Below are 13,782 nucleotides of genomic sequence, written 5' to 3' on the forward strand. Positions count from 1 at the left end.
ATATTATATTTGGTCATTTATTTATTGAGGAAAAATAAAGTGTGAGTGGCAAAGGTATGTGAACCTCTAGGATTAGCAGTTTACTTTAAAGGTGATATTAGAGTCAGGTGTTTTCAATGAATGGGATGATAATCAGGTGTGAGTGAGCGTCCGTTTTATTAACAGGGATCTATCAAAGTCTGATCTTGGGACAAACAAAGGAGATTTCTGTGGAACTCAGAAAAAGAGTTGTTGATGCTCATCAGGCTGGAAAAGGTTACAAAACCATCTCTAAAGAGTTTGGACTCCACCAATCCACAGTCAGGCAGATGGTGTACAAATGGAGGAAACTCAAGACCATTGTTACCCTCACAGGAGTGGAGACCAACAAACCACTCCAAGAGCAAGACGTGTAATAGTCCACGAGGTCACAAAGGAACCCAGGGTAACTTCTAAGTAACTAAAGTCCTCTCTCACATTGGCTAATGTTAATGTTCATGAGTCCACCATCAGGAGAATGCTGAACAACCATGGTGTGCATGGCAGGTTTGCAAGGAGAAAGCCACTGCTCTCCAAAAATAACTTTGCTGCCTGTTTGCAGTTTGCTAAAGATCACGTGGACGAGCCAGAAGGCTATTGAAACAATGTTTTGTGGATAGATGAGACCAAAATAGAACTTTTTGGTTTAAATGAGAAGGATTATGTTTGGAGAAGGAAAACACTGCATTCCAGCATAAGAACCTTATCCCATCTGTGAAACATGGTGGTGGTAGTGTCATGGTTTGGGCCTGTTTTGCTGCATCTGGGCCGGGATGACTTCATCATTGATGCAATGAATTGTGAATTATACCAGCGAATTCTAAAGGAAAATGTCAGGAGATCTGCCTGTGAAGTGAATCTGAAGAGAAAGTAGGTCATGCAGGAAGACAACGACCCTAAACACAAAAATCATTCTCTCCAAAGAACGGTTAAAGAAGAATAAAGTGAATGTTTTTCAATGGCCAAGTCAAAGTCCTGACCTGAATCCAATAGAAATGTTGTGGAAAGACCTGAAGCAAGCAGTTCATGTGAGGAAACCCACCAACATCCCAGAGTTGAATCTGTTCTGTACTGAGGAACGGGATAAAACTCCTCCAAGCCGATGTGCAGGACTGATCAACAGTTACCCCAAGCGTTTAGTTACAGTAATTGCTGCATAAGGAGTCACATCAGATACTGCAAACAAAGGTTCACTTACTTTTCCCACTCACAGATATGTCACTGGATCATTTTCCTCAATAAATAAATGACCAATCCACCCTGTACCACATAATTAAAACAACTCTCAAGGGTGGACAAATAATAAATTCAATAGTTAGCCCAGCAGGTAAATAAAAGCAGTTTGCAAACCCAGTTCCATGTTTTGTTGCCTGGAAACCTAACTGACTAGGCTAAAATGTGTTAGCTAACATATTGTAATAATGTATAGTGAGCAAGTTAGCACAATAATTCAGACCGAAAAGAAACAAATGACTACATGATCATGTAGCGCAGAGTGCTTGTGCCCTCAACAAAAAGTCAACGTTTTGACATACTGTAGCTTCATACTGTACAGTACCAACTACAAAAACTTTGGCACAGCAATGTGATCAAACTGTGAACGGTTTAGGGAAGCGTAAGTGTTTATTTAGTAACAATACAAACAAATTTGCGATTTCTCTTCTTTTATACATCTATTCAAGATTTTATTGTATAGTTAAAAACGTATACTTTACAATGCTGGGTCTACTGTTGTGATACACTTTACAGAAGGTGTTGTTGGTAATCTTAACGTACCTGTATAGAAGGACTAATATACTAAAGTAAATATTAAATATACTTAACCCAGTCAACTCTATGTGTATACTTTCTCTGAAGAGGGTCCCTGTTGTAAATATCATCATGCTGCCACAAAACAAACTGCAGCTAACTATCGTCAATTCAGTTTCCCAGAATGAATCAGGCAGATTCAATAGAGCTAATCAAAGGTTTTGTTTTTTGTTTGTTTTTTTTTTAAAAAAAAAGTTATCCATTGCATAGTTAAATATATTTGTGCTTTCACTATAAATTTTATATATCTGAGAAACATGAAATTTATGAGACGTTGAACTCGTAGTCTTATATATTAACATTACGTAAAGATTCTTTTTGTTATAATGAGTGTTCGGAGTTGAAAAACTGAGTGCGTTTCTGTAGTTTGGCTCTATAAATATTTGAATTTCACTCTTAAATCAACAACAACCCAACAAAATTGATTGGTCCGTCTACAAGCTAAACACGTCCTCTCCCCCCCCCCCATTTATACGTTCAAGAGGTTCTCAATAGCCACAAACAATTATCTGCAGGATATAATTAAATAAATAATATCTATACAAACAAAATGCTTTGTTGAATCCCATATTAAACCTAATACTGGGCTAAAGACATTTGTTAGCCAAGGATTAAGTGTGGCTCACATCTGCAAACTTACTATGACATGTTATTCACGACAGATTTAATATGCTACTAAGATTATGAGGTAAGTTTTAGCCACCTAAAGAAGACTAAGTTTGTTTCATTCCGCAAAATTCAAGTCTTGACAGATAATCATCTATAGCCTATTTATATTTACATTGATCCTCGCTACATCTATTGAAATTGAAACTCTAACATCTATATCAATTATTTTAAGTTGCAATGCAAGTCTCTGGACAAACAAACTTCACCTCACACACTGCATATTTAAGAATAACTGCCATGTTTCACCTCCTCATGCTTGAGTGTTTAGAAGATGGTGGTAAACATAAAACCAGCTTGTGGCTGTATAAATAATTGACACTCTACATGAATTGAAGTTAATAGTGAACATGCATGGTTTCTCTTCAGGAGTCCCTTTCTGCAGATGATTGAGGGTTTAAGGTTAGTATATGTCAGGTAGTTGGGAGTAGTTCCTGCTCCAGTAGCCACCAGAGTAAAGCCAGTCTTGTCCGCCATTGTGTGGGTTTGCTCCTTGGTGGAACCACCTAAGAGAGTAGTACATAAGATTATGTTAGATGGTGATTTTCATGGGAATGTGTGATTAGTTGTTTCTCTAATGCAAAGTATTCTTTCATGCTGAATTTTGCACACGTAGATAAAGAGAAAGAGAAAGAAAACACACTATTGTTGCAGCTCTTCAATGAACCACCTGGGGGCGCTGCTAAAAAGCAAGCACATCGTGAACGTTTCTGTATTTCTAGCTGGATGTGCGGGTCGAGGTGACATCAGTGCAAATTCACTGAAAATCCTCAGAAACTAGCAAAGTTCTGAAAGACTGGCAGTGTCAAACTCTAGCAAAGTTGTCAAAGTCTAGCAACATTCTCAAATTCCAGCGACATTCTCAAGTTCCGGGTTAAATTCTCAAACTTTAGTAAAATTCACAAACTGTAGCAACATTCACTAAGTCTAGCAACATTCTCAAACTCTAGGAAAATTTACAAAGTCTGGTAAAAATTCTCAAAGGTTTTACAGCTCTCAAATGCTAGCAAAGTTCTCAAAACACAGCAAAGTTCTCAAAGTCTGGTAAGGGTCCCAAACTAGTTAAATTTAGTAAAGTTCTTAAAGTATAGTGAAGTTCTCAAACTCTAGCAAAGTTCTTCAAAGTCAATCAAAGTTCTCAAAGTCCAGTAAAATTCTCAAACTCTAGCAAAGTTCTCAAACCAAAGTAAAGATCTCAAAGTCTGGTAAGGTTCCCAAACTCCTGTTAAATTTTCAAAATCTGAAAGTCTAGTAAAATTCAAAAAATTCTAGTTAAATTTTCAAAGTGTAATAAAATTCTCAAACTCTAACAAAGTTCTCATACTGTGATAAAACTCTCAAATTCTATCAACATTCTCAAACCATAGCAAAGTTTTCAAACTCTGGAAAGGTTCCTGAACACTAGCACAGATCTCAAAGTCCAGTAAACTGCTCAAACTCTAGCAAAATTCTCAAAATCTGGAACAATTCTCAAACTCTAGTAAAATTCTGGTAAAAGTCTGTAAAAATAATGGTCTAGTAAAATTATAAATCTTGCAAAGTGGTGAAAGTCAGGTAAAATTCACTTTTAATCTTCTCAAACTCCAGCAAAGTTCTCAAACCAAAGTTTGAGAACTTTGGTTTGAGAAGGTTTGAGATTTGAGAACTTTGAGAAGTTTTCAAAGTCTGGTAAGATTCCCAAACTAGTTAGATTTAGTAAAGTTCTTAAAGTCAACCAAAGTTCTGAAACTATCGCAAAGTTTTCAAAGTCAATCAAAGTTTTCAAAGTCCAGTAAAATTCTCAAACTCTAGCAAAGTTCTCAAACCAAAGTAAAGATCTCAAAGTCTGGTAAGGTTCTGAAACTCTAGCACAGTTCTCAAAGTCTAGTAAAATTCTCAAACTCTAGCAAAGTTCTCATACTCTCATTAAATTCGCAAATTCTATCAAAATTCTCCAACTCTAGCAAAGTTCTCAAACCATAGCAAAGTTTTCAAACTTTGGAAAGGTTCCCAAACACTAGTTAAATTGTCAAAATCTGGCAAAGTGCCTAAAGTCTAGCAAAGTTCTCCAAGGCCAGTAAAATTCTCAAACTCTAGCAACGTTCTCAAACCATAGTAAAGATCTCAAAGTCTGTCTGGTAAGGTTCCCAAACTCTAGTTAAAATTTCAAAATCTGGTAAAGTTCGTAAAGTCTAGTAAAGTTCCCAAACTCTAGCAAAGATCTCAAAGTCCAGTAAAATTCTCAAACTCTGGCAAAGTTTTCAAAATCTGGTACAATTCTCAAACTCTATAGTAAAATTCTGGTAAAGATCTGTAAAGATTATAGTCTGGTAAAATTATAAAACTTGCAAAGTGGTCAAAGTCAGGTAAAATTCACTTTTAATCTACTCAAACTCCAGCAAAGTTCTCAAACTCTTGTAAAACGATCAATCCCTAGCAAAGTGGTCAAAATCAGGTAAAATACTCCATTTCTCGGAAAATGATCAAACCCTAGCAAAGCTCTCAAACTCCAGTACAGTCTGGTAGACTGGTCTGGTAAAATTCTCAAATGCTGATAAGATAAGATAAGATAAGATGTCCCACTCTCAAACACACCTGATCCAGATTGTTAATGAATTATCCCATTGACACTGGAGTTTGAGAACTCCGCCATAAATATGATTAACATCAAGTCTAAAGCCTGGAAATGAATAGCACACCAAACACACTGCTGAGGAGCTCAAACCTGGGGCCAAGGGACAGGCTTCTTATATGAAGCAATAAAAAAAAAAAAAAAAATTTGATAATGAGCATGAATTACTGTATTTATGAATTAAAAAGATGACAAGTCAACACTGAAACTTCACGCAGCTGGGGAACACTTTTAGCATTAAAAAAACACCACCACACTCTCATATGTTCACATCATAATATAATTGAGCTATTCAAATATTAAACAAATTAGACAAATATGTACGGCATCATATTATAAATTTATGTCTTTCAACGTATGTATTAAGTAGAAGAAGTTGCTCTAGTTTAAGAAGACTGGTTTTTCTTATGTTTATTTGAGTTCAATCATGATCTGGCTATTGCGTCAGTAAATCCCCATGGAAATAAAAGTATCTGCGTTTTGACCATATCAAATTTGATCACTTATTGGAATTTTTTAGCACTGTATAATCTCTACCAGTGGTAAAACTTTGTGCTGGACCCCATTATAGTATACAGTAAAAAGGCTTACACGGTTTTTTTTTTCTGGGACGATGAATGGCTTAAGGAACAAATCAGCTTACAGCGGTGTTGTACAGAGTACGCAGTGAATCATGGATGTGATACATATAACAGGAGCACAGTTCACGATTTATAGCACTGTCTGCTAAAACACTAACCTCGTCTTCCACTCGTCATTGGATTTGGAGCGGTTTTTCCGCGCCACTCTCTGTTTTTCCTCCACTCTCTTCTTCTCAGTGCTGGCCAAATCTGGAAGCGAGAAGTCAGATATAAGCAATACACGTTGATTCCGACATCAATTAAAAACACCTAGCGACTATATCCTGAGCTTTCCCCATGATTATGGTGAAGTAGAACAAAGCTTTACAAACGCCATTTGAGAAGTTCTTTGTATAGCAGTAGTTGGGTGTGAATGAATCATCCCTTTGCCATGTCACAAGGGACAGACATCAGGACACACACCGGTATCCGCAGATACATAATTAAAATTAAATATTGCTGTATTTACTATAGAGTACGATTCGTTTTATAGCCTACGAACAAGGCATTTCTTAAACCAACCACTAACGTCCTCTGTGCCTTTGTTACATCCCTGGATGTATTTTGTTTTGAGAAAATGCATCTTGTTCCTGGTTTTCATGTACGTAGGAGAACAAAAGACATTATTTTTATTTAGCTTGTTGTTTGCTGTTAGTAATGATGTATGCTAACCCAGAGAGCAAAATTGCTGTGGCCCAGATCCGGCCCACACCTGACACTTTCATCTGTCCCACATACCACGTGGAATGATAGAACTTGGGAGGTCTGTTCCTGTTTGCCAGATTTGGGCCACAAGCAAGCCATAGCAATGCCGCATGTGCCATATTTTTGTCAAAGGTGGCCCACATTTGTTTTGTGATATTTGGGTCGTATTCACTATTTACCACATGGGTCACATCCAGATTACACATTTGCTGTGAGCACCGCATCTTCGCCTAAAAAGGCCCACTTGTGATTTGGGATATTTGGGCCATATTTGCTATTTTACATGTGGGCCACTTCAGGCTCGTATCTATGTTGTCCAGGCCAAAAGAACGCCAGCAGTGCCGCATCACTGCCTGAAGTGGCCCACATCCGGGTGCTATCTGGGAATTCTCCAGCTGCAGGCATCTTTCTTGTTAGTACTTTCACATCAAAATGACAAACGTCATGTCTGATTTATTTGCTACATTAGTTTTGAGTTGCTTACACAACAAGCCTGATGTTTCAACTTGTTTTTCAAAGATAAAAATGGTTTCATATTGTTAATTTTTCACATGGGTGATATGTGTTGGATAACTTTTTTTTTTTTTTTTGCTTCAATAAAATAAACTGTATTGTGTGTTTACTCAGGTTGCCTTTGTTTTATGTAGGGATGCACCGAATGTTCGGCGGCCGAAATTGTTCGGCCGAAAATTGCAAAAAAAGCCGAATAAGCAAAAAAGGCCGAATAAATTTAACCGAACGATGATGTGTTTGATGACGCGACCAAATAGCCTAGCAACCAGAGTGAGAAGCGCGAATATCACAACCTCCACTTCCGGCATCGCGCTCCGCGAGATGAGAGGGCGCGCGCGTGCATGAGTGCTCAGCGAGCGCATGCTCTTCGGATGTTGACAACCGTGACATTGTTTACTCTGGACACGTGCGTTTGTATTGTTTCTCTTCTGGAGTATTCTGTCACGTCGCGAGACGTAAGGGAGTTGAGTACGGAAGCAGGTAAAGACGTATTTATTTAAGGACAGGCAGACAAATCCAAATCGTAATCCGAAAAACGTAGTCAAGACAGGCAAAGGGTCGGGTGATCGGCAAACGGGCATAAACGGAGGAAAGCAGGAATCAAAGTCGCGGTCACAGAACACAGGAAAACACAAAACAAGAAACATGAACTAGTACTATGGACTGGGAGCGGAAAAACCAGCGGGGACTAAATGAACTAATCTATAGTTTAAACTAACTAAATCTATCACGGTACATAACATTAACAACGTATCTAACTATACTATATCTACTCTAATACTCCGCGGGGTGTACAGGGACGCGAGCGGTATATATCCGCAATATCATCAGCCGTATAGAACCCAATAGAACCATTTTCTGCACTCTTGTCAATGCACTTTTTAATGCTCTTTTAGTTGTAGGCTACAGAGTGTTACATTCTTTCAGCAGTCAGTTATAGGCCTAACGTAGGCTATTCAAGGGGAGCTCAAAGATGACCACGTCAAAATATTTTTATTTTACTCTTTTATTTATTTAAAGTTATATTGTGCCTTGTTGGTAGCCTATGCCTGCTGGAATGAGAAAAAAAATGTTCAGTGTTAAATAAATAGTTTGAAATTGTAGGTTTTTTTGAAAAGCAAGACAAAATAGTAAAAAGCACATTTTGACTATTTAACTTATGCAATGGTGAAAAAAATGGCAAAATAAATGGGAAAAACGCAAAAAAAACGTGTTCGGCATTCGGCCATCGGCCTTCGGAGAAGTTTTTCATTATATTCGGTTTCGGCTTCGGCCAAGAATTTTCATTTCGGTGCATCCTTAATTTTATGTTGTATTTTATTTGAAGATCTAAAACTATTTAGCATGATATATACACAAAAAAAGAAGAAATCTGTTTTTCACAACACTGTACAGTACATGTATGAACTGGAGTTTAGGTTTCTTTCTGTACCTATGTCTCCGTTCTCCAGGGCGCGGATGTCAGGCCGGAGGCGGCAGTCTGTGATGGGGAGATTCTCCTTCATGTCTTCCTCCAGCTCATTAAGTTGCATAGCAAACGTGGAGAAGGCGTAGTACTGAATGAGAGTGACAATAGTCGACATAAGCCAACGAGGTCTTAAAAAGAGTCGATCTCCAAGATTGTAGCACAAATACCATGACTTACCCTGTCTAGAAATTTTAGTATGATCTGGATAACTAGACATGTTTAGATACTTGATCTATATAGAGCTCCTATAGTTTATAATTTCTAGCTAAGTGATAACTACAAATATCTCCCTGAAACCAGCTGGAATAAAAGTAAAAGGGCTGTGAAATCATTTTGTTATTTAAATCATTAAATAATTGTTCTTCCTTAAAATTGGTTAAATAAATAAACTTTTATTTGTGCCAATAACTAAAATGACAATTTTTTATAATATATATTCGAAAGAAAAACCCTGAATAAAACAAAATATTAACTAAATTGTCAAAAAAATTTAAAACCGGAACTAATATAAAATGCTTAGGCTGCAACTCATAAAGGCGAAATCTGACCAAAGATCAGCAGTTTTATTCCATGAAATCGGATAAATACGTGCTCTTTGACTTGATGATGAAAAACCGAAAAGATGACAGAGCACTTGTACATTTTCCCACCGTAGTTCTTACCTGTGCTGAGTTTTCAGGTCTGGGTGATATCCTCCAGATGAGTTCGCTGCCCGGGATGACGTGCACGGTCTCGGCCTCGGGTGGGGGCATCTCCTCAGCCTCCTCATCCACGCTGCCCTAAAGTGGGGCAACAGAACCATGGTAGAAATTTAACTACAGTTGATCTTCATAGTAAACATTTTTCATCATCTAATTCATGCAAGGGGAAGTTATGTGCATAGTGTGAAAATTGGTTTTCAGGGGTTTTGAGGTACGTTCTTATCAAACATGCGAATGTTATTGTGTCACAAAATACAAGACCCTGTCATGTACCAGTATGCAAATTAAAGGGGAGGGTTTTTTTAAATTTATTTTGTTTTTGCATTAATCTATTCATGGGATTTATTGGTGAGGGTAAAAGTAAACATATCCTTATGCTTTTTTTTTTTTTTTGTAAAACACCATGCCAAACAATTTATTATTTAGTAAACATGTAAATGCAAGAGCCAACCCTGCATTCATGCATTTATGGTTAGGTTATGCGTTTATATTTTCCTGATTTCCTGATCTGATTTTGTTTACATCACACACTCCTACAAAGTCATTCTGAACAGTTTACCATAATAATGTCGAATTTTAAGGCATTTCGGTTGCATTTCTCAGTCAATAATACAACTCGAACGTCTTATAAGGATCGCCACATACCACTAACCCTCACCTTCTTGCTGTCTTTCTTCTCCTCGGCAGTTTTCTTATCTGCTTTTTTGTGAAGGTCGAACGCAGATGGATCCACTGTGTACAGACATTCAGTCCACTTGCCGTAAATGGCGCAGATTTTCTTTTTGCTGCAGAAAGCGCGCATGTTAACGTCATACCTGGCAACCCTTTACAACAGTAGGCCCTTGTCAAGACTATTCGGTTTAATAGGCGGAATAAACGCCAGCTTCAAATAAAACATGCTGACGAGGCTAAAAGTGAGTGAAAGCTGCTTGGGGAGCATTTAATATGATTTAACTTTCATTCATAATGAGCAGCGTTAACAGTTTTCACTGATGCAGTTCATCCACAATTCAATTTTTGCTTCAAACTTGATATAGTGATATTATTGTCTTGGAATTACCATAAAAGTGTTTCACTAAAAATATAAAGCCCAAGTGTTTACAAATAAATCTGCAGAATATATGATGAAAAACGAAACAAAACCTCAAATAGCGATTTGTGTTTAATTACACCACAGCACTGTTAAGTTCTTAATCCTGATTGGCCAGAAGGTGTTGATTAATTTTCTATCAGCAGCTCTGACTGAGTAGTTCTGGCTTCAAGGCAAATCACAGGTTTATATGAATGTGCTGTTCTAATATAGTATTGTTTCTATAGTTACAGCTCATTTAGAGGGACTTGTATGGTGGACACCTCACATAAACAACAGGAAGTAACTCGCTTTGGGTACATTCCACGACATTATATATAACTACAGGTGAACCAAATGACATCTTGTTCTTTAGGTGTTCTTTATGCAGTAAAATCACACCACAACAGGGAGGAGTGATGCGTCCCAGTGTGAAGTGAAGTTACTGTTACATACAGTTTCATACTGTTTATTTCTTACAAATAAACTACTAAAGTGATCAAAAAGGCAGAGCTAAAAATATCATTCATATACTACCTTTTATCAAGTATGTAACCCTCCACTTTGTGTAGCTCTTTGCCGAAGAGGCCACATGACTTGAATGTCAGACTGCACCTTTCGCCAGTTCTGTCAGAGATCAAACAACAGACATTGTGCTTTTGGGGAAGAAAGGAACATTTTTGTGCAAAAAGCAAACAAAAACCTTTTTGTGAGAAAACCGTCTCAGATTCTTATGAAATTTAAGAGTTGAACCCCATGGGATTTGGTGATAATTGTAACAATAAAACACGCATTCTCATATGCTCATATGTTCTTCTAATAATACTGACAGGAATTTAAATAATTCAATTCATATCTGTAATGAGTTTCTGTAACCTTACTTGCCCTTACTTATGGTTAATAACCTCCACATTGCCGTACTGTTCGATCCACAGCTGACCCACAATGATGTTATGGACGCAGCATGTAGGATTGGTCCAAGTGTATGCTTCCTTGTGTCTGGGCAATGAAGAAAATGTATTCAACAGTTATTTAACTAATCATATGTATATTGGATACAGCAATTATCAGCAAAGTAATCAGAAAGAGAGCCAAAATGCAAAAATGTGCTCTAATGTATTCAGTTTTTCTACCCATTTTAAACAGCATTTCTGATTTCTGAGCATATTATTCAGATTTTTAAAATTTTTTTAATTGTACAGTCATTGTAATTTATGTTTACATTTATCCATTTGGCAGATGTGTTTATCTAAAGTAAGCACAACCCAATCATGCAGTGACACTTCCGATCATCCAAAAAAAAAAAAAAAAAAAACTCACTTGGGGAGCTCCAGAGTGATGATTCCGCGAGGCTCAGCCTCCACACTCTTTCCCCAGAACTTGAGTTTAGGGTAGATGGAGCCATTAAACAGGAAGTCATCATTTAGGCCTTCGGCGTGGAATGCACTAACGGGTGGGTGGTGGCTCACCTGCTCTGACATCCATCTAAAGCCCAGATCCTCTCTGATAAAGACAGACATACAGTAGAAGAGACACAAGCCTTGAAAGTTTGTAACCAAGATCCAACGAGCATAAGGATGTTTAAAAGATGTAAAAAGATACCGTTGCCAACAATAAAGCACCATCTTGATTTGATCTTTTAAGGTTTTTAATAAGTCTTACCAAAACATTAAAAAAGACTACTATTAGGGTGGTATACTTGACATCAAGCTAAATACCCAAATATATGGATAATTAGGGGCCAAATTAAGACTGACCAGGATCAAGCAAACTAATGAAAATGTTTATGGACCAGAATGAAACACCAAAAAGGGGGTTCTATTATATTCTAATCTTATTTTTTTTTTTGGTTTAAAAAAGGAAGGGAGGTCCATCCAAGCTTACACTGGAGAGGGTTGTACGAGTTCCTGAAGACCCTCCTTTTACCTATACTATGGGTGACAGAGCTGTGCAGCCACGGGACTGGTTCATGTCCATCAACTTGTGCAACACTTCTTTCCATTTCCCTGGAACGCAGATGCTTTTTAAATGTTGCCTTCATCTCAAATTCTAAGTCCTGCCTTTTGGCTTCTGCCTTGTGCCATGGATGTTTCAATTCCTCTGATGGACACTGGCAGCAGGATACTGCCGAATTTGGATGACTGACACCTGCCTGTCTGTTCCTACCAAAGACAACACCAACTCGGACACAAACTGCAGCACTAAGGCTCACAGGGAACTCAGAGAAGAGCTCTCTAATAGCAAAAAAGGGTCACACAGTCCACAACATTAGGATAGATTTACTAAGAATGCTTCCCCATCATTCCAGCATGTAGCGGATATGCTTGCCAATTAGATTCAGCGAGGCCACCATGAGTGGTATCAGTGTCTGTTGAGGATGCTCAGACTAGCCATGGGTGGTAACAGTATCTATTGAGGATGTTCAGACTGATGACATCCAATGCATCAGTGATCTCCCTAGACTTGCTAGAAGTGTGGGCATTCTAGAAGTAGGTTATCAGCCTGCACTTGGACACCAAATGCTATTGACTGAAATGTCTCCTTGTCTCAAAATAAGCTCAAGTTGTTAAGAGTTCTTAGACCTGAACACATGCTGGTCTGCTCAGACAATGTTATGATGGTCAGCTATAAATCAGCTATATAGGTTGTGTGGCTCTCTCCACTTGCACAGAAACTCCTTAAGTAGGTCTGTTGGCCTACTGTACCCATGATTGGCCTCAGTGAGAGCAGTACATCTCCTGGGACTGTGCAATGGTACAGGAACATACTCTCAAAACTGTACAAACATCCAAGGGAGTGTTGTCTTTAACTGGAAGTGGTAGCCCAGATCTTGAGGAGATTTGGCAAGACATAGGTGGACCTTTTCACCAGTGACAAGTCAATGCATTACCATTTGTGGTTCTTTCTGGCAGACCTGGAGTGTCTGCTGGAACAGGTTGCCTGGCCCACCACTAGCCTTACTACTCATTATACTTTATGATTTTTTTTTCTCTCTATCACTGGTTTCAAGATTCATCTAGGCTACAGAGTTCAAATTGGCAGCTTGCCTCCTAAGCAATATAGATGTCGGGATTTGGCACCCTCAGTCCCTTGGACTGATTTTCCAACTGAGAGCTGTTCTCAGAATTTTATTTCCTCACAGGATTGCTAAACACTGGCAAGTCTCTACCTGCCCTAAAGGTGTATGATGTAGCCATTGCAGTTCACCACAGCACCATGGGTTGCATCTCTCTAGAGTCTCTTAGGCTTATTACTACCTTGTAAAAAGGGAAAATTTGAATCACTTACTGTACATGACCTTATCCATACAAGTTGACTTGTAGTGCGTGTCTTTAAAAACTGCCTCCTTATAATGGGGAGCTCTAGTGTTAAGCTTGCCCTGCATCATTGCATACCTAGAGTGGCTTTATGGCAGGTTTTCTTTTCCTAATTTTTTATCATTGTGAATCAACATGACTTGCAGCTTTCAGTGAGGGTGAGCCTGCAGAGTGTTCCATGCTCGTCCTTACTATACCTCATGGTACTATCTGGAACCATTCAATTCTCAGACCAGCTGTTTATTTGCTATGGTGGGAGGAGACAGGGGGCTCCACTGTCTAAAC

The 13,782-nt window shown here is 38.2% G+C and overlaps 1 protein-coding gene across 1 annotated transcript in view; it reads right to left on the minus strand.

The window, feature by feature from the left end:
• Window positions 1-2,302: 2,302 nt before the first annotated feature.
• LOC128610731 (oxysterol-binding protein-related protein 1) overlaps window positions 2,303-13,782 on the minus strand; it is a 48,263-nt gene continuing 36,783 nt past the window's right edge. Inside the window, exons 19-26 of the mRNA XM_053630148.1 lie at window positions 11,501-11,683; window positions 11,072-11,179; window positions 10,718-10,807; window positions 9,770-9,896; window positions 9,073-9,189; window positions 8,375-8,498; window positions 5,844-5,934; window positions 2,303-2,999 (exon numbers count right to left, since the gene is read on the minus strand). Of these exons, the coding sequence (XP_053486123.1) occupies window positions 2,897-2,999; window positions 5,844-5,934; window positions 8,375-8,498; window positions 9,073-9,189; window positions 9,770-9,896; window positions 10,718-10,807; window positions 11,072-11,179; window positions 11,501-11,683 (943 nt within the window). The 3' untranslated portion in view covers window positions 2,303-2,896. The remainder of the gene's footprint in view (window positions 3,000-5,843; window positions 5,935-8,374; window positions 8,499-9,072; window positions 9,190-9,769; window positions 9,897-10,717; window positions 10,808-11,071; window positions 11,180-11,500; window positions 11,684-13,782) is intronic.

Source organism: Ictalurus furcatus, chromosome 7 (assembly GCF_023375685.1).
Source record: "Ictalurus furcatus strain D&B chromosome 7, Billie_1.0, whole genome shotgun sequence".
NCBI classification, from domain to species: domain Eukaryota; kingdom Metazoa; phylum Chordata; class Actinopteri; order Siluriformes; family Ictaluridae; genus Ictalurus; species Ictalurus furcatus.